A 20894-nucleotide genomic window follows, 5' to 3' on the forward strand; every position below is an offset into this window, starting at 1 on the left:
AACATTAACAACTTGAACAACATTAAAAAAGACGGTTTACACTGATATCCACCATCAATAGTCCATTTAACAAAGCAAAAACCAAGTGGAATGACCTTATTCCTGCTCTAGATGATGATATGTGGGAAGATGCAATGGGGGAACTATACAACTTTTTAATCTCTACAAAAGATAGGATGGTACAATTCCGTATCATACATTGTACGTATATTACTCCAATCAGGCTCAAAGCCATGGGCAAAAGTCCCAATGGAAACTGTCCCAAATGCCAGCACCCGGACGCTGATTTTTTTCACTTGCTTTGGTCGTGCCCCCTGCTACAAAGATTTTGGGCCAAGGTAATAGCCTACCTGACTAATGAAATTCTGCTTCCTGGAGCACTAACACCAGAGGTGTGCCTACTGGGACTGGTGGAAGAATTGGCACCTCTGAATAAAACAAGGTATTTACTAAAAACCCTTCTATTTTACGCCAAAAAGCAGATTGCCATGACATGGATGAGCCCACAACCCCCCACAGTAAAGCAATGGGTCAAACTGGTCAATAACAGGCTCCCGATGATAAAACTAACATACATAGCCAGACAGTGCCCGGAAAAGTTTGGGAAAATCTGGGAACCCTGGTTAGAGCTCTGTCCCGAAGTAGACCCAGAATCTCAATAAATGCAAGAATATATATGTACTATAACTATTGCTTTTTCAGTCATTTAAATCCTTTATAAGCACGCTCAAATCCTGTGAAAATTAGAAGTAACAGGTACTACTCTCATCAGCCTACTACTTAGCAGACCCTATGCTCCAAATGTGAACCTGAATGTCTTAATCTGATATGTTGTGGTCCTGCGTGACCAACTGCACTTTTCATCTTCAATGCCTACATTGTCTGTAATTAATATGTTGTTTGTTTCAAAACGCAAAATAAAAACCTTTAAAAAAAGACGGTTTGACCAGTTTTCCCCACTGCGACATGTCCAGGTCAGTAACCAACCTGCGAGTGCACTTGTGCAACTGTAAACAAGATATCTGATCTCATGTCAGATGGAAACCTGCCTAAACATTGCCCCATTTTTGATCATGGAATGTATGGGAAAGTCATCATCAGCTGGAGACCACTTTTCCTCAGCCATGGAAATTCTTGCCCTGTGAGGTAGTTGATGTTGTAGGAGCTAAGTCAAGGAACATTAATGTTGTTCATTTCCTCTATTATGGAAATTACTTCTGTCTCCAAACCTGATGACCTGTAGCACAGTTCACACTTGAAATAGTATCTGCTGCATCTGTTGCACCTCGGTTTCATCAGCAGCAACCAAAGGTCGATCATGCCTCATTACCTCTGTATGAATTTTTGAAACATCTAAAATGGTGAATTCTAGCTAGAATCATCGTTCCAGATGAGGGTTGTTAGTATTTAACCAATAAGAGTAATTGCCGTGCATCGAATTACCTGGGTAATTTTGGCAGCCTCCGGCAGTAGACCCCCGTGCCCAGCTCCCGGTGTACAATGTTATGTTCCATTTATGTTGGTCGTTGCTGGTGAGGGTGTCAGGAGACAGGTTACAGATCTCCAGACGGGAATACTCTCTGAGAAAGTCTGAAAACGCCATCCTGCGCACAAAGACAGAGTATTCAGAGCAACGGGACTTGGCACCAACACTACCTCTGAGTGACGTCACAAAAGATAACACCATTACTATATAGGAGGTTGTTGCCTGTACTTACCAAAATTCCCCATCCTCAGATTTTTTATCCAGAACAGCTTTTACTTTTGGATCAACATAATTCCATTCTGGAGCCCTGTGAATAAAGTCAAGGATTGGAAGCAACTGATACATATGACAATGATGGTTATATGGCAGCTGAAACAAGACAAATTTCGGGATATCCTACTGAACTGTATTATATGAGTTGGCCATGCACTTTAATAGCCAGTTGCACAGATTCACTCTCCTGACCAATAGATGGGATGAGGGAATCAAAACAGACGCAGGAGAAAGGTGTAGCCCCTGTCACTTCCACCTTCCCCAGTGGCAAAATATGCACCAAAATGAGGCATCACCATGGAACCTCTGTCCAGACCACTGTGCTATACTCACTCATCACTCCAAGGTCCAGTCCATTCTACCTCACCCCAGGGATTTCTCACTCGGATCAACTTCTCCTGGCGACCTCTGTACAACACCTGTGAGCCAATGACATTTGGGTTTTTTAGCATTCTGACCAATAAGAACCAGCCATCTGATGAAAGGACAATGTTACCCATTGAGCTTACCTCCTCAGCACCAGTGACAGAATAGGCGTGCCCTTTAACCAGCTTTCTGCTTGTGATGGCTTCAGTATCATAGGCGTTTGTAATCTACATGATAAACAGGAGAAAGTAGCGTAAAGAAAAGCAGGAAAGCTCATGGAAGGACAGTGAGAGAGTTTAAAAGGTAGCTTGTCTTAACATTAAGCACTTTTATGTATACTTGGGTTTGGAGTGTGCTGTGAATTGTGCAATGCAGCCGGGTGCACTTTTCTTTTTAAAAACCCACCCAATGGCAAGAAATGATATAAAATCACATTCTGATCGCAGAATAATCACAGACCAATGTGACTTGCGTGCAACTGCCATATAACAGATCTGCAACCTACAATTCAATCAAACACACAAGGGCAGGGTTCTTCATATTCTGCATGATTTTTTACCTTGATGTCTATGAACGTTTTCATTCATCCAGGTCATGGCCATGTCATAATATTTCTAATAGAAGTAAAACTAGAGCAGTTGGGCTTGCCGAGTAATTATTGAAGACATTTAACTGCTCATCCGAGCTTCTACAGTTTTAACACTGATTTTTGCCGAGGGAGTGCTGGACTCACATTGGGTCACAAAATGGAGTTTGAACTTCAATATCTTGGAAACCTCTGCCATGAGGAGCCTTCCTGACAGCTTCATCCATGTATAATTATCCCCGCACAATAAAATACTTGAGGCCTACTGACCAGTGACCATAGTTAAGACCAACTCACATCAATAGAGCAGCCAAGCAGTGATTCAGCCTTAAGGGCTTTCTGGATGATCTGGAATAAATTAGGTGGAGCCTGGTTCAGTTCATACACCTCAGCGATACCTCCGGTAAAGTCTTCAAATCCCTCTATGGTAGAACCGCCAGTCAGAGCCTCGTAGGAGCCGTTCAACCTGTACATCAGAATGGACACAAATAAAAGCCAAACCATACCCTGTGTATAATGGAAAGACATGAATGGGACAATGGCAATGATCAGCTTCAAGTCCGCTCTGCAATTTAGACTTTAAAGGGATTCTGTCATGATTTTTATGGTTTAATTTTTATTTCTTAATTACACTGTTTACATTGCAAATAATTCACTCTGCCATTTAAAATTGTATTCTTGCACCAACAAGTGTAATGTTGGTATAGAGGAGCCATCTCAGTGCATTGTGCCCGATTCTGAGCTCTGAGAAGGAGCCAGCACTTCAGGATGGAACTGCTTTGAGACAGCTATTGCTTCTCCCCTTACAATTGTATTATACCACAACCTGGGTCAAGGGAGCATTGCTAAAAGTGTTCCCTGCTTTTGTGCTATTCTCATGTCTACCACTAGGTGGGGCTAGGAAACACTTTTAGCAATGCTCCAACGACCTAGGTTGTGGTATGATACAATGGGAAGGGGAGAAGCAAACAAATCCTTCAGCAGAGGGGAGGGAAAGGAGGTGGGTGATATCACTCAACTTGCAGTGTAGCAAGGGCAGAGACACACTGGAAGATTCGGGGAGATTTAGTTGCCCGGTGACTAATCGCCTCTTCTTCCGGACGACTAATCCCCCCGAAAAGCCGGCGGTATTGCACTCTGAGAGCTTTGTTTTCCGAAGTCTCCCGAAATTTCCTCGTCACTTCAGATTTAGATTCTAGCCGGTGGGAAGGCTTTTCAGGAGGATTAGTCGTCGCAGAAGAGGTGATTAGTCAATGGGCGATAAAATCTCCCCGAATCTTTCCATGTGTCTCTGCCCTAAAGAGTGACTGAAGTTTATCAAAGCTAAATCACATGACCTGAGGGCACTTGGGAAACTGACAATGTGTCTAGCCCCATGCCAAATTTCAAAATTAAATATAACCAAATCTGTTTGTTCTTGGATTTCAGTGCAGAATTTTACTGGAGCAGCATTATTAACTAATGAGTTTTGGGGAAAAACATGTTTTCCCATGACAGACCCTTTAACGTATCAACAAAATATATGTCACTTCTTTCACACAGCACATAATCAACTCATTTTTGTCCCTTTTAGTTACTGCCCGTCCTCTATGAAGCTGTTACTATGAGATGGAAAGGAAGTAACCTGGATGCAGAAGAACATAGTGGTTGAGATTGAGAAGAGATACTGTTTACTGTCCTGAGGTTGATTAAAGCTGTATGCATACTTAATAGAAAGTGATTCAAGGGAGTAGGCAAGACAGAAAATCAAATATACCCCATTCTTTGTTTTGTATAAACTGTAGGGTTCTCCCTTAGTGGGATTCCAGTTGGATCTGGATGGTGGTACTTACTTTGCGTAGGCCTTTTCGAGCAGAGCACTCCAGAACTCATCCCCTTCTGCTGAGTGGACAAAAACCAGTTTCCCATTCTTTGTCGGCAGCCGGTCATCCACCACCACATCCACCCACTCTCCATACTGCCAGAACTGGGGGAAACAGAATATACAGTTTCAGACCTCAATACTGAAGGAAGCTCAATTGATTTGTGCTCCTGGGGTATTATTATTGAGAGTGGGGTATTATTATTGAGAGTGTGGCATAAATTTGGTTGCTTTTTTATATTCAGATGTTGGGAAATATGCACGTGGCCCCTGTGATGCTGAGAAACAAAGCCAGTTGCCTTTTCTGTCAAACCCAAAATATTTTCCTATAATATCTAAGACGTGCAATGTTCCCTTCCTTATATAATATTATCGAAGGACCAGGGTCATTCCTTTACCCGGAAGTGGAAGATTCCAGCGTAGTCTTTCTGGAAACTTTGATTCTCTGGAACCACCTGAGCTACAAGATCCGGCTCCAGTGTAAGAGATGCGATGGCAGCCAGAAGCCAGCAATCCCCTGCACATAAAAAAATTAATTATAATAAAAGACACTTTGATGGTGCTGAGGACATTTATCTCTGTATATGAGCTTGTTTAAGTGGCACACTGTCTATATGGTTTATTTTTGGACCTTTGGCACCCTAAGGACCAGATTCCAGTTTATATTTCATCCAGAGAAGCAATAACAGAAAGCAACTTGTGCTCAGTGGAATCCTGTACTTAGCACTTTCCCTAGGGACTTGTGTGACCACCTTGTGACTATACACAGATAAGCGGTGTCCACACCTACATCCCACCCACAACCTGCCCCTTGAACACCAGGTCACCATTCATTCATAGGGATGTAGCGAACGTCGGAAAAAAAGTTCGCGAACATATTCGCGAACTTGCGCAAAAATGCGAGCGGTTCGCGAACGGTTCGCGAACCCCATAGACTTCAATGGGAAGGCGAACTTTAACATCTAGAAAAGACATTTCTGGCCAGAAAAATGATTTTAAAGTTGTTTAAAGGGTGCAACGACCTGGACAGTGGCATGCCAGAGGGGATCAAGGGCAAAAATGTATCTGAAAAATCTGCCTGTGTGTGCTTGGAAGAGATAGTGTAGGGGGAGAGCTGTTAGTGATTTCAGGGACAGATGATAGTAAGCTTGCTGGCTAGTAATCTGCTTGATACTGCTCTGTATTGGAGGACAGAAGTCTGCAGGGATTTGAGGGACATTTTAGCTTAGGTAGCTTTGCTGGCTAGTAATCTACTGTTCTCTTTAAACAACTGCCATACGTTGACCTTGTAGGCATTGTTTGCCCAGTTTTTTTGGACGCAGCCACTGAAGCACAGTTGCCAGAAAAAATATGCCATATAAATGCTGAAAATAGTAATTTTTCGCCATACGTTGACCTTGTAGACATTGTTTGCCCAGTTTTTTGGACGCAGCCACTGAAGCACAGTTGCCAGAAAAATTATGCCATATAAATGCTGAAAATATAAATTTTTTTGGTTGCAGCCACTGAAGCACAGAGGCCAGAAAAATTATGCCATATAAATGCAGAAAATATGCATTTTTTTGGTCGCAGCCACTGAAGCACAGTTGCCAGAATAATTATGCCATATAAATGCTGAAAATATAAATTTTTTTGGTTGCAGCCACTGAAGCACAGAGGCCAGAAAAATTATGCCATATAAATGCAGAAAATATGCATTTTTTTGGTCGCAGCCACTGAAGCACAGTTGCCAGAAAAAATATGCCATATAAATGCTGAAAATAGTCATTTTTTGCCATATACGTTGAGTCAACGTATGGCAAAAAATTACTATTTTCAGCATTTATATGGCATATTTTTTCTGGCCTCTGTGCTTCAGTGGCTGCGGCCAAAAAAACTGGGCAAACAATGCCTACAAGGTCAACGTCGTTGACCTTGTAGGCATTGTTTGCCCAGTTTTTTTGGCCGCAGCCACTGAAGCACAGAGGCCAGAAAAAATATGCCATATAAATGCTGAAAATAGTAATTTTTTTGGTCGCAGCCACTGAAGCACAGTTGCCAGAAAAATTATGCCATATAAATGCTGAAAATATAAATTTTTTTGGTTGCAGCCACTGAAGCACAGAGGCCAGAAAAATTATGCCATATAAATGCTGAAAATATAAATTTTTTTGGTTGCAGCCACTGAAGCACAGAGGCCAGAAAAATTATGCCATATAAATGCAGAAAATATGCATTTTTTTGGTCGCAGCCACTGAAGCACAGTTGCCAGAAAAATTATGCCATATAAATGCAGAAAATATGCATTTTTTTGGACGCAGCCACTGAAGCACAGTTGCCAGAAAAAATATGCCATATAAATGCTGAAAATAGTCATTTTTTGCCATACGTTGACCTTGTAGACATTGTTTGCCCAGTTTTTTTGGTTGCAGCCACTGAAGCACAGAGGCCAGAAAAAATTAAACCAGTAGGGTTTGCACCCTAGTTTGTAACGGTGGCGGAGGGAGGAGGAGGACGCTAAAGGACAGCTGTGTGGAGTCATGAGGCTTGAAGAGAAGGACAGCTGCATAGAAGTCAGAACAAGTCTTCCGGCGTGCAGTAACCCTCCGAGATCCACCCCTCATTCATTTTAATAAAGGTCAGGTAATCGACACTTTTGTGACCTAGGCGAGTTCTCTTCTCAGTTACAATCCCTCCTGCTGCACTGAAGGTCCTTTCTGAGAGCACACTTGAGGCTGGGCAAGACAAGAGGTTCATGGCAAATTGTGACAGCTCTGGCCACAGATCAAGCCTGCGCACCCAGTAGTCCAGGGGTTCATCGCTCCTCAGAGTGTCGATATCTGCAGTTAATGCCAGGTAGTCCGCTACCTGCCGGTCGAGGCGTTCTTTGAGGGTGGATCCAGAAGGGTTGTGGCGCTGCCTTGGACAGAAAAACATTTGCATGTCTGACGTTACAGACTGGCCAAAGGGCTTTGTCCTTGCAGGTGTGCTCGTGGCAGGATTACTGGCACCTCTGCCCCTGGAATGTTGATGAGTTCCTGAAGTGACATCACCCTTAAAAGCATTGTACAACATGTTTTGCAGGCTGGTTTGTAAATGCCGCATCTTTTCGGACTTGTGGTATGTTGGTAACATTTCTGACACTTTATGCTTGTACCGAGGGTCTAGTAGCGTTGCGACCCAGTACAGGTCCTTCTCCTTAAGCCTCTTGATACGGGTCCTTCAACAGGCATGACAGCATGAAAGACCCCATTCTCACAAGGTTGGATGCAGAGCTATCCATCTCCGCTTCCTCATTATCAAGGACTGCATCATCCACGGTCTCCTCCCCCCAGCCACGTACAAGACCAGGGGTCCCAAAAGGTCACCACTAGCCCCCTGGGAAGCCTGCTCCTGTTGGTCCTCCTCCTCCTCCTCCACAAAGCCACCTTCCTCCTCTGACTCCACTTCTGGCACCTCTCCCTGCGTTGCAGCAGGTGCCTGGGTTCGTTCTGGTGATTCCGACCAGAAATCGTGCGCTTCCAGCTCCTCGTCACGCTGGTCTACAGCCTCATCTGTCACTCGTCGCACGGCACGCTCCAGGAAGAAAGCGAAGGGTATTAGGTCGCTGATGGTGCCTTCGGTGCGACTGACCATATTTGTCACCTCTTCAAAAGGTCGCATGAGCCTGCAGGCATCGCGCATAAGCACCCAGTAACGGGGGAAAAAAATCCCCAGCTGTGCAGATCCAGTCCTACCACCCAGTTCAAAAAGGTACTCGTTGACGGCCCTTTGTTGTTGCAGCAGACGTTCCAACATAAGGAGCGTTGAATTCCAGCGAGTCTGGCTGTCAGAAATCAAACGCCTGACTGGCATGTTGTAGCGCTGCTGAATGTCAGCAAGGCGTGCCATGGCTGTGTAGGAACGTCTGAAATGGGCCGACACCTTTCTGGACTGGGTGAGAACGTCCTGGAATCCTGGGTACTTGGAGACAAAACGTTGGACTATTAAATTTAACACATGTGCCATGCAGGGCACATGTGTTAAATTGCCTAGTCTCAACGCTGCCAACAGATTGCTTCCATTGTCACACACCACTTTTCCGATCTGCAGTTGGTGTGGGTCAGCCACCGATCGGCCTGTGACTGCAGAGATGACAGGAGTACAGATCCGGTATGGTTTTTGCTTTCCAGGCACGTCATCCCCAAGACAGCGTGACAACGGCGTACCTGGCACGTCGAATAGCCTAGGGGGAGCTGGGGTGCACAGGTGTGGAGGAGGAGAAGGAGGACCCAGCAGCAGAGTAAGAAGAAGAAGAAGACGAGGTAGAGAGCGATGGAGGAGTAGAGGTGGTGGCAGAACCGCGTGCAATCCGTGGCGGTGACACCAACTCCACTGTTGTTGTTGAGCTACCCATTCCCTGCTTCCCAGCCATTACCAAGTTCACCCAGTGGGCAGTGTAGGTGACATACCTGCCCTGACCATGCTTGGAGACCATGCGTCAGTAGTCATATGGACCTTTGGCCCAACACTAAGTGACAGAGATGCGGTAACTTGGCTCTGCACATGTTGGTACAGGTGTGGTATTCCCTTTTTAGAAAAAAAATTGCGGCTGGGTACCTTCCACTGCGGTGTCCCAATTGCTACAAATTTGCGGAAGGCCTCAGAGTCCACCAGCTGGTATGGTAAAAGCTGGCGGGCTAAGAGTGCAGACAAGCCAGCTGTCAGACGCCGGGCAAGGGGGTGACAGTCAGACATTGGCTTCTTACGCTCAAACATGGCCTTCACAGAAACTTGGCTGGTGGCAGATGACTGGGAATGGGAACAGGTGGTCAAGGTGGAAGGCGGAGTGGAGGGTGGTTCAGACGGGTCAAGGAGAGCAGAGGTAGAGCAGTAAGATGCTGGACCAGAAGGAGTGTGGCTTTTAGTTTGCCTGTTGCCTTTGAGGTGTTGCTCCCAAAGTGCTTTGTGCTTGCCGCTCATGTGCCTTCGCATAGAAGTTGTACCTATGTGGCTGTTGGGCTTACCAAGGCTCAGTTTCTGACTGCACTCATTGCAAATTACAATGCTTTTGTCAGAGGCACACACATTAAAAAATCCCACACTGCTGACTTTTTGGAAGTGTGCGATCTGGCGGTAACAGTAGAAGTTGGCGGAGTTGGCGGTATTGGCGGCAATGGCGGGTGCGTTGGCCGGCTGAACACAGGTGCCGATACATGTTGTTGCCCTGCTGATCCCTGCGGGCTGTCCTCCCTGCTTCTTCTAAGTCTTATTCTCCTACTGCCTCTCTGACTCTCCGTCTCTCCATCTGAACTACCCTCCTCTTGCTCTCTTCTACTAGGCACCCACAAAACATCAATCTCCTCATCATCATTCTCCTCAGATGCATCAATTTCTTCTGACACATCACAGAAGGAAGCAGCAGCGGGGACCTCCTCCTCATCACTCATTATGTCCATCTCTATCGTGTTCTCTGCCAGAATTAAATCTGGTGTAAGGTCCTCATCTCCTTCATCTTCTTCTGGCAATAATGGTTGCGCATTACTCAGTTCAAGAAACTCATTGGAAAATAACTCCTCTGACCCAGTGAAGAAGGGGCACCGGTGGTGGAGGAAGTGTTACGTGGGGTGGCCATAGCAGTGGAGGATGAGGAGGATGTTGTGGTAAAGTTAGAAACGGTAGAGGATGGGTGTGCTGTGTAAGCCAGTCAACTACCTCTTCAGCATTTTGGGAGTTCAGGGTCATTGGCTTTTTAAAACTGGGAAATTTGCTAGGGCCACAGGATTGCATAGCAGCACGGCCCCTAGCACGGCCTCTGCGTGGCGGCCTGCCTTTGCCTGGCATTATTTTTAAAAAAACAACAACAACAACAAAAACTCAGTTGGTTTTTCTGGAAACGATAATACACACAGCTAGATGGCGGGTTGAAGAAAACACTGTGCAAATAATGCCTACAAAGTCAACGTATACACTACTACAGCGGTGGATACGGATTACGTAAAATATATGAATGCTGCTTGAAAAAAAGTAACTCAAGTGGTTTTTCTAGAGACGATAATATTATCAATATTTAGACAAAATGTGAACAAGGTCACACAGCTCGATGGCGGGTTGAAGAAAACAGTGTGCAAATAATGCCTACAAGGTCAACGTATACACTACTACAGCGGTGGATACGGATTACGTAAAATATATGAATGCTGCTTGAAAAAAGTAACTCAAGTGGTTTTTCTAGAGACGATAATATTATCAATATTTAGACAAAATGTGAACAAGCTCACACAGCTCGATGGCGGGTTGAAGAAAACAGTGTGTAAATAATGCCTACAAGGTCAACGTATACACTACTACAGCGGTGGATACGGATTACGTAAAATATATGAATGCTGCTTGAAAAAAAGTAACTCAAGTGGTTTTTCTAGAGACGATAATATTATCAATATTTAGACAAAATGTGAACAAGCTCACACAGCTCGATGGCGGGTTGAAGAAAACACTGTGCAAATAATGCCTACAAGGTCAACGTATACACTACTACAGCGGTGGATACGGATTACGTAAATATATGAATGCTGCTTGAAAAAAAGTAACTCAAGTGGTTTTTCTAGAGACGATAATATTATCAATATTTAGACAAAATGTGAACAAGCTCACACAGCTCGATGGCGGGTTGAAGAAAACAGTGTGCAAATAATGCCTACAAGGTCAACGTATACACTACTACAGCGGTGGATACGGATTACGTAAAATATATGAATGCTGCTTGAAAAAAAGTAACTCAAGTGGTTTTTCTAGAGACGATAATATTATCAATATTTAGACAAAATGTGAACAAGCTCACACAGCTCGATGGCGGGTTGAAGAAAACAGTGTGCAAATAATGCCTACAAGGTCAACGTATACACTACTACAGCGGTGGATACGGATTACGTAAAATATATGAATGCTGCTTGAAAAAAAGTAACTCAAGTGGTTTTTCTAGAGACGATAATATTATCAATATTTAGACAAAATGTGAACAAGCTCACACAGCTCGATGGCGGGTTGAAGAAAACAGTGTGCAAATAATGCCTACAAGGTCAACGTATACACTACCTACAGCGGTGGATACGGATTACGTAAAATATATGAATGCTGCTTGAAAAAAAGTAACTCAAGTGGTTTTTCTAGAGACGATAATATTATCAATATTTAGACAAAATGTGAACAAGCTCACACAGCTCGATGGCGGGTTGAAGAAAACACTGTGCAAATAATGCCTACAAGGCCAACGTATACACTACTACAGCGGTGGATACGGATTACGTAAAATATATGAATGCTGCTTGAAAAAAGTGACTCCGGTGTTTTTCTGGAGACGGTAATATTATGGATATTTAGACAGAATGGGAACAAGGTCACACAGCTCGATGGCGGGTTGAAGAAAACAGTGTGCAAATAATGCCTACAAGGCCAACGTATACACTACTACAGCGGTGGATACGGATTACGTAAAATATATGAATGCTGCTTGAAAAAAGTGACTCCGGTGTTTTTCTGGAGACGGTAATATTATGGATATTTAGACAGAATGGGAACAAGGTCACACAGCTCGATGGCGGGTTGAAGAAAACAGTGTGCAAATAATGCCTACAAGGCCAACGTATACACTACTACAGCGGTGGATACGGATTACGTAAAATATATGAATGCTGCTTGAAAAAAGTGACTCCGGTGTTTTTTCTGGAGACGGTAATATTATGGATATTTAGACAGAATGGGAACAAGGTCACACAGCTCGATGGCGGGTTGAAGAAAACAGTGTGCAAATAATGCCTACAAGGCCAACGTATACACTACTACAGCGGTGGATACGGATTACGTAAAATATATTATGGCTGCTTGAAAAAAGTGACTCCGGTGTTTTTTCTGGAGACGGTAATATTATGGATATTTAGACAGAATGTGAACAAGGTCACACAGCTCGATGGCGGGTTGAAGAAAACAGTGTGCAAATAATGCCTACAGGGCAAATAATGCCTAAAAGGTCAACTTATACACTACTACAGCGGTAGTAAAATAAAAAAAGTAAAATAAAAAAAAAATGAATATTAAAAAAAAAAATTAAAGTTGGTGCTGCTGAACTACTAGGAGCAGCAGATTAGCACACCAGTCCCACTCCCCAACACTGCTAGACTAATAGCACTGGGCTCTTATAGTAGTAGTAGTAGTAGTAGTAGTAAAACAACAAAAAAATAAATAAAAGCAGTCCTTACAAGGACTACTGTTATTGCAGCAGTCAGCAGATGAGATCAGAAGCAGGACAGCTGCCCACTGCAGCTACATACAGAGCACTGCAGTAGAAGGTAGATTACTAGCCAGCAAAGCTACCTAAGCTTAAATGTCCCTCAAACCCCTGCAGACTTCTGTCCCTCCAATAACAGAGCAGTATCAAAACGATTACTAGCCAGCAAACTTTCAACTGTCCCTGAAATCACTAACAGGCAGCAGCTCTCTCCCTACACTATCTCTTCAGCACACACAGGCAGAGTGAAAAAACGCTGCAGGGCTTCGGTTTTTATAGGGAAGGGGAGTGGTCCAGGGGAGAGCTTCCTGATTGGCTGCCATGTACCTGCTGGTCTGGGGTGAGAGGGCAAAAAAAAGCGCCAACAATGGCGAACCCAAAATGGCGAACGTCGCGCGACGTTCGCGAACTTCCGGCGAGCGCGAACACCCGATGTTCGCGCGAACAAGTTCGCCGGCGAACAGTTCGCGACATCTCTATTCATTCATAGTCACATTCATAGTCAGACCAAATCTAAACCTGTCAGTCACAGTTATAAGGACATTTGATTAAAAGAAAAAAAATAGACATTGTTGTCAAAACATCTGTTGCTTTCGCATAATGCAGTGCTGTTGTCTGCCTGCTGGTGTCAGTGTAGTGCTAAGAAAATGCAACACTGCAATACTCAGTGGGGCACAAGAAAGGCTGCAGGTGCAGTGAGCAAAGTGCAAATTCATGCGCAATTGCCATGTTTTTTTCCCAAAATTCCAGCGACATAGCAAGGGTACAAGTCATTTGGCACAGTTGCCCTGAACCTACTACAATTGCACCAGATTCTACAAAATTACTGCAACTGTGTGCACAAATTGTCGCAAATCGGATACAGTTGCAGGGAAGTTGGCTGGCATCGTTTCAAGAGCACTGCAAATCTGTAATTTCACTAGCAGACAAACATCAGCTCTAGTATGTTGCCCTAATGTCTGCGGTTTGGAAACCTGTAACTAAATTTGCCAAGAAATGATGCCAAGAGTTATAAACCAATGCATGTAACTCCTTTATGATTAATGTCACCAGTCTTTTCCAGTGGTTGCCAATTAGCTGGAAGCTAAGGTGTACATAGTTAGCATGTTGGGGAGAGGGGAAGGAGCTGTCATGTTCCATTGGCCTGTTACATGAAGTAGGAGCTGAGTTAAGTGTGTGGCACCCTGAGAATGTGATACACACTACTTGCTGGCAATGTGCCCCCTGCCGGCTCTGAAGATATCAGTATAGTGGAAGGCATTTTTGTTTAACATAAGAGCAGCAATAATGAAATGCTGAAATCCTAGATAAGCGTACGCTAGGGCCAGGCAGGGCTGAAATCAGCCTGCAGAAATCCACAGGCCATTTCAGCCCCTAATGCGAGCAGTATTCCCCTTATTCATTCACGTCCAGAATATTTTCGTTGGCTCCAGCACAAACGCACTCAATGAATATAGGGCACAAAATGCAAAGTTACTCGTTTCTTCACCTTAATCCGCCTTGTGTGTTTGCGCCAGAGCCAAAGCAAGGGTTCTGGGGGCAAATGAAGAAGGAGGATACTGCTTGCGGTAGGGGCTGATTTTTAGCCTTAGGGCCACTGGCTGCTACAGCCTGGATCAAAAGCAGCTAATCACTTATGCCAATATCTGCAGAGAGGATTTTTGGAAGGCCATTTAAAAATCTGCTTAGAGATAATTTTTTTATATAAGGGTTGGGACAGACGAGCAGATTCAGGGAGATTTAGTCGCCTGGTGACTAATCGCCTCTTCTGCGTGGCGACAATCTCCCGGAACTACCTTCAATCTGGAAACTTCGGGCGACTTCAGAAACCAAAGCGCCACGAGTGTATAAGCGCAGGCGATTCTTCATTCAAGCAGATGGAAGGCAGACGGAAGGCAGTTCGGGCAGATTGTCGCCACGCAGAAGAGGCCAGTCGCCAGTCGACTAAATCTCCCCAAATCTGCTCGTCTGCCCCAACCCTAAGGGGAAATATTTCCCAGTACTGTACTGTGTTTGTATATGAAGTTAGGGAGGGAGAAATAAGTACCCAAAGGAAGGCAACACAGAGACTGCTTGATGTGAGTGCTCAGCACACAAGCAAATCCATGATCCCAGGCAGGAGTGACAACAAATATCAGTATATTTAAATATCTTTATTAAGTAATGTTTCTTAGGAATTAAGATTTGTTTAGTCACAGTCTATTAAAAAACCTACTAAGATGGGCTAATTCCTATACCAGTGCTGACACCGTGCATGTAATAGACCAGTTGTCCCCCAACCAGTTGCAGCAACATATTGCTCACCAACCCCTTGGATGTTGCTCACAGTGGCCTCAAAACAGGAGCTTATTTTTGAATTCCCAGTTTGGGGACATGTATTGCTGCATAAAAACCAGGTATACTGTCTTCTGTTGGCTGCTAGTCCACACAGGGGCCAATCACAACCCTTATTTGGAACCCCAGGAGTATTTTTGATGCTTGTGTTGCTCCACAACTTCTTTTACATTTCAATGTGGCTCGTGGGTAGAAAACAGTTGGGGACCCCTGTAATAGGCAGGCTGGAGGTGGGGAATGAAAAGGCTATCGCTTGTGCTCATTATGTAATTCTTGGTGTTGGTAATTTTGGTAAATCTAAAGCAGGCCAAGGAATTTTCAGTGACTGTTTGTTTTGGCACCATGTGTCAGCCCTGCACACCCATCTTGGATGTGATCATTTGGCAATACACATACTAGCCCTAAATTACAATGGAATACTGTCCAACAATCAGCTAATGGCACGAGTTTTGCTTTTGGAACAGGTGCAATGACAATTCCCAAATGCATAAAATCAGAATAGAATCATATCATGTATTAGAAAATGACTTTATTTAATTTTTTTGTGCTGTTTGTTCTGCTGAGTGCATGCACAAGATCTCCTTCCAGTCACCTAATCTCTATGATAGAGTCACACAATACACTGAACCTCTGCCTAAAGTTACACCTTTATTCAACAAGAATGACTCCAATCTCAGCGTCTGGTTTGTGATTAGAGCACACTCATTGTCCCAAATTCTATATCACCTCCCATCAGGATGGAATATATAAGTCTAAATAAAAAAACTCATCTGTAAAAGGACAATCTTTCGAACACCCCACCACTATGCTGTGGGTTCAGAATCTGTCCCCTGCAGCTGTGCTAACCAGTCAGTAACATGACAGTTGTGTGATTGGCGTAGCAAGGAAAGACATTAAAGGATAAGTAAACCTTTAAAATAAGTGAATGTAAAATTGATGAGGGGGATATTCTAAGAACTTTTGTAATGTACATTCATTATTTATTTTGTTTTAATTCCAAGATATTAAGGGATACATGTACTGTTAATGCGAATGAATTTCGTTACAACAGCGCCACCTGCTGGTCAGTTTCCGACCATTCAGACCACCAAGTAGTCAAGGAAGTTGTCAGGAGAAAGAAAGAGGCTGCTCTGATGTTCTTCTGCTTAGGAAAAAAATTAGAAACCTCTCTGAAATCTTTCCTAAGCAGAAGAACATCAGAGCAGCCTCTTTCTTTCCCCTGACAACTTCCTTGACTACTTGGTGGTCTGAATGGTCGGAAACTGACCAGCAGGTGGCGCTGTTGTATCAAAATTCATTCATATTAACAGTACATGTATCACTTAATATCTTGGAATGAAAGCAAAATAAACAGTGAATGTAAATTACATAGATGCTTAGATTAGTACTCTCATCAATTTTACATTCACTTATTTTAAAGGTTTACTTATCCTTTAATATAATTATTGTGAAATTACATTATTCTGACCTTTTCCATTATGAGTTGCCCACTGGCGGCATTCATTTGTGGCATTGTATGGATCAGAAAAGGGGGCACAGACAGACACTGGGGAGCTTTGGGAGTCAAAGGGGACAAGGCACAACCCAAGAAACTGGTTTCAGCAAAAAATCATTGAAAGAGCAGTGGGTAAGAGAGAAATCAGGATACGGTCATGTTATGCAGACTGGAGAGTGGTGAAAAAAGACAAAATTGGTCTATAGTATTAGCCAAGAACGGACCATTGAGACCGACAGTTTTACCCAAGCACAGAAGCTTGAAGCCAAAGCTGCTTCACTTTGGTGCATCAGTAAGCAGAGTATGGGGCCACATTTGAGAAGAGTTATGCTTTGCATTAAAACACTGAGAAAACCCTGGAGGTAAAAAAGTGTTATGAATGTGTTTTTAACCATAGAGAGCCTGCAGTATAGCTCAGCAGCTATAAAGCTACACAATAGCCTGTCTCCCTGCCAATGGTAAGGTGCCCAGCAACTATGTTTTTCCAGCTTCCTTGAAGAGGACGTTGCATTTGCTCTGTGACATCTCAGGAATTCCTACTCATTTCTTCTTATGTTTAAATGGACTTTATCCTTGTCACATAAAAATAATGTTTTATTACTTACACAAGTTTAACGCCTATGGCACAGCATTTCATTGGCACTTCCCTTAAATTTGAATGGCAGCCTCACCTGGTCACTCAGGTATTCTAGCCCTGGTAGCCAATGGCTGGCACATGGTTGTGGACTTGTGTCACCAACTTGCCCCTTGCAATGTTTATGACCACTTAGGAATTAAGCAAACAATATGTCGGTGGTCTTCCCAGGAAAAATAATGCCGGGCAGAAAAAAATTGGGTCAGGTGAGCGGAAATATAGAAATAAAGTTTTGCTCCCTAACCCCACCTACATTAAAATAACTGTTTTTTGATGCGCTTGACCAAAACAGCCTGGGGAGAACACCCGATATGTGAATAAAGGTGCTCAACAAGCATCTTTCCTGATGATTTGGCCACTAGGAGGCAGTGTTTTATTGAAGTTTTTGGATGGGGCTCCCTGTTGTTCCCACCAATAAGACTAAACCCAAATATGCCCGTAAAGAAGTAAAATAAGCTGTGCCAACATGTTTTATTGATAGTACATTTAAAAATAATGGATGTAAATATGGCATTTGTATGTCTTTTGTGCATATAAAGTCTCAAGAAGTACAACTGAATTGAGACAAAGAGGAAAGGAAACTTAAAGCTTTTCCCTTTCCTAAAAACTCTGAACACTGAACACATTACTGGCTGCTTTTCCACTGAGCTAACATTGCCTTTATTTACTCACAGGCCTAATAAGGGGAAATGCTTTGTTCTCCAAAGAAAAGCTTCTTGTGGAGAAATAAAAGAGAAGAAATGGTTTACTGCCTATTCTCATATAGTAGAACCGCACAATGCAGTCCTGGTTCTGCTGGGAGCTCACCAGAGCAGAGATAAAAAAGCAGGTTCTACTGAAAGAAACAATATTGGAGAAGGGGATTTGGGATAATTGCATCTTGATGAGCAAGGTAACTTAGCTGTTAAGGCTAGTGCCGGATATAGCGGGAGTTTGCATTTCAGCTCCTGCACCTCCAGGCCTGGATTTGTAGAAAAGCTGCAAAGTCCTGGGCAGCAGGATTTTAAGAGCCACCCAGGTGCATCCACATTTGTTCCGAAGCACTAGGGACACATAGGTGATATGATATGTTATATTTTCACGCGTGGCAATCCCCGATGCTCCGGACCAAATGATGAAAATTTGCCTAAAGTGCATAAATGAAGGAGAGGGGTGGGGAGATGCATGACAGCTGGCTGGCCTCGGGGAGCCATCAGGGCCGGAACTAGGGGTAGGCAAAAGAGGCACGTGCAAAGATATGAATTGTTGGATGATGTAGTCCTTTCGTTGTTTAGTTTGGTCCAACTTCAGAGTTAGGCACCGCCAGACCTAGTGACTTTCACAATATAAAAAATAAACTCTGGAGAACCAATTGCTGATTAGTGATTCATTTATTCAAAACCAGTGCACGACATGTTTCGGGCCCAGTGGCCCTTCCTAGCACCTGAGGAAGGGCCACTGGGCCCGAAACATGTCGTGCACTGGTTTTGAATGAATGAATCACTAATCAGCAATTGGTTCTCCAGAGTTTATTCTTTATATTGTAAAAGAGGCACGTGCCTAGGACGCAAAGTTGAAGGGGGTGCCGGGGACATACCTCTTCCAAACGCTTACCCCTCGTCTGGGAACTCTTCCACACTCTATGTGCGCTCTCTGCATCCCTCCTGACATCAGCGTGCAATGGAGCGGGTGCAAACACAATGTTGGTGCACTAAGGAGCACACACAAGGGAGGGAGCGAGGTGTCCTAGGCAAACTGGCCAGCTAGGCCTGGCTCTAAAGCTGGCCATAGACGCAAAGATCCGATCGTACGAATCAACGTACGATCGGACTTTCCCATCTCCCGACCTTCCACTAACCATTCAGATCAAAGTCTTTACCATTCCGATCAAATAAGAACAGATCACCCAATGTTCTGCCCCTGACAGCAATCATACGATACTTATGTCTGACAACACTAGTGACAGTCTCCCACTGAAAATCGTACGATCGGCAATACACGCAGAGATATTATCGGCAGGCGACAGAAATTTTCTAACCTGTCCGTTCGACCAAACGACCGATCTCCAACGGACGAAAAATGTCGGGACTCCACACACGGCCCGAAAATCGTACGAATCCACGATTCGTACGATCGGATCTTTGCGTCTATGGCCAGCTTAAAGCCCGTTATGTAAATCTGGCCCTGTGCACCCGAACTGGCAAAGTATACAGGTGCAGGCACATTGATTAGCAGATACGTAATATCTGCCTGCGTTTCTACAGTGGCCGAGATCTGCTATATCTTGCACTTAAAGGTAATGACACACAAGGTAACTTGTTGCCCGTGGGAAATTGTACTTTCCTGTGGACAACAAGATATCCAAAAATATTTTTCTTTGCAAGCAATGGCTTTAATATGCACCTGCACCGTATACCAGAATAGGAAAATTTTAGTTACTGCCCACACACAAGCCTATGCAAGGGATCCCTGGGAATGGAAAGATGGTCCCAAGGTGGGAAAGCAGGTAAATGCTGTATGGCACAGACTGTGCCAAGTGGGGGATGTGTTCCTTTGCTGGCCAAGTCTGGTTAATGTAAAAATAAAACTGCCATTCCTGTTGCAGGGATTTCCATGCTTTATTAACTGTTCTTGCTGGTTCTGCATTGCCTAGAGATCCATTGTTTGTACTTACCGAGGGCCCCTTGACGGATGTCTCCGCGTGTTGCTCCATCCACAATGAACTGGGGGTTGGGACAAATTTCCTGAAAGCAAAAATGAAAAGTGAGTTTGTAAATATATACCCAAATGAACAAAATGGTCATGGTCAGAAATGTCCTCGCAACAGATCTTTTTGTCCCTCTTTCTATTTTTAAAATGTTGGGAGGTATACTGTACAACTATAAGAGTGCTTCTGAAGCAAACACAACAGTTTTCCCAGTTCAGGGCAACAGTACATTATATTTGAATAACTTTGAAACACTTTCATTTTTTGAAGTTACTGTTCCTCTACTGTTCCACTACTTGTCTTATTATACTTTTTAAAATCCAAAGAGTGGGTCAGTTAGCATGAGAAAAGCAGAGTGCATTCTAGGCTTAACACACTGAATACCGTACAAAATTTTGTTTCAAACAATATCATCTATGGGGTTGTTCACCTTCAAAGAACTAGTTGTTTTCAGATATATCACCAGAAATAATAACTTTTTCCAATTACTTTCTATTTTCTATGTGTGACCATTTTTCTAATATTGAAGTGTAAAATGTAATTTTTCACCTTCTAGGGGTAAGGGTACATGCTAAGATTCGTGAGATTTAGTCGCCCGGCGACTAATCTACCCGAAAAGCCTTCCCGTCAGCTACAATCTAAATCGCCGGCGGGATGGCACTCGGAGCACTTTGTTTTCCAAAATTGCCCAAAGTTTCATTGTGAGGCAAGTGCTCCGAGTATCATCCCGCCGGCGATTTCGGGGAGATTAGTCGCCCAAAGAAGAGGTGATTTGTCACTGGGCGACTAAATCTCCCCGAATCTTAGCGTGTGCCCTTAGGCTAAAGCAGCTCTGGGAGAGGGGGGTCGTCGACCCTGTAAACTGTTCTAAATTGATACATTTAGTTAATACATTTCTTTTCTTTGTCCCTGCTGAGCAGAATCCCTGAGT

General features: G+C 43.7%; 1 protein-coding gene across 3 annotated transcripts in view; it reads right to left on the reverse strand.

The window, feature by feature from the left end:
• capn8.1.L (calpain 8 gene 1 L homeolog) overlaps positions 1-20894 on the reverse strand; it is a 40567-nt gene that overhangs the window by 12160 nt on the left and 7513 nt on the right. For all 3 annotated transcript variants that reach the window (XM_018261722.2, XM_018261720.2, NM_001088543.1), the window contains 8 exon segments: positions 19931-20000; positions 4971-5089; positions 4544-4677; positions 3009-3177; positions 2269-2352; positions 2093-2178; positions 1719-1793; positions 1444-1604 (listed from right to left, as the gene is read on the reverse strand). In XM_018261722.2, coding sequence (XP_018117211.1) covers positions 1444-1604; positions 1719-1793; positions 2093-2178; positions 2269-2352; positions 3009-3177; positions 4544-4677; positions 4971-5089; positions 19931-20000 — 898 coding nt within the window.

The sequence above is a fragment of the Xenopus laevis genome, chromosome 5L (genome assembly GCF_017654675.1).
Source record: "Xenopus laevis strain J_2021 chromosome 5L, Xenopus_laevis_v10.1, whole genome shotgun sequence".
NCBI classification, from domain to species: Eukaryota; Metazoa; Chordata; class Amphibia; order Anura; family Pipidae; genus Xenopus; species Xenopus laevis.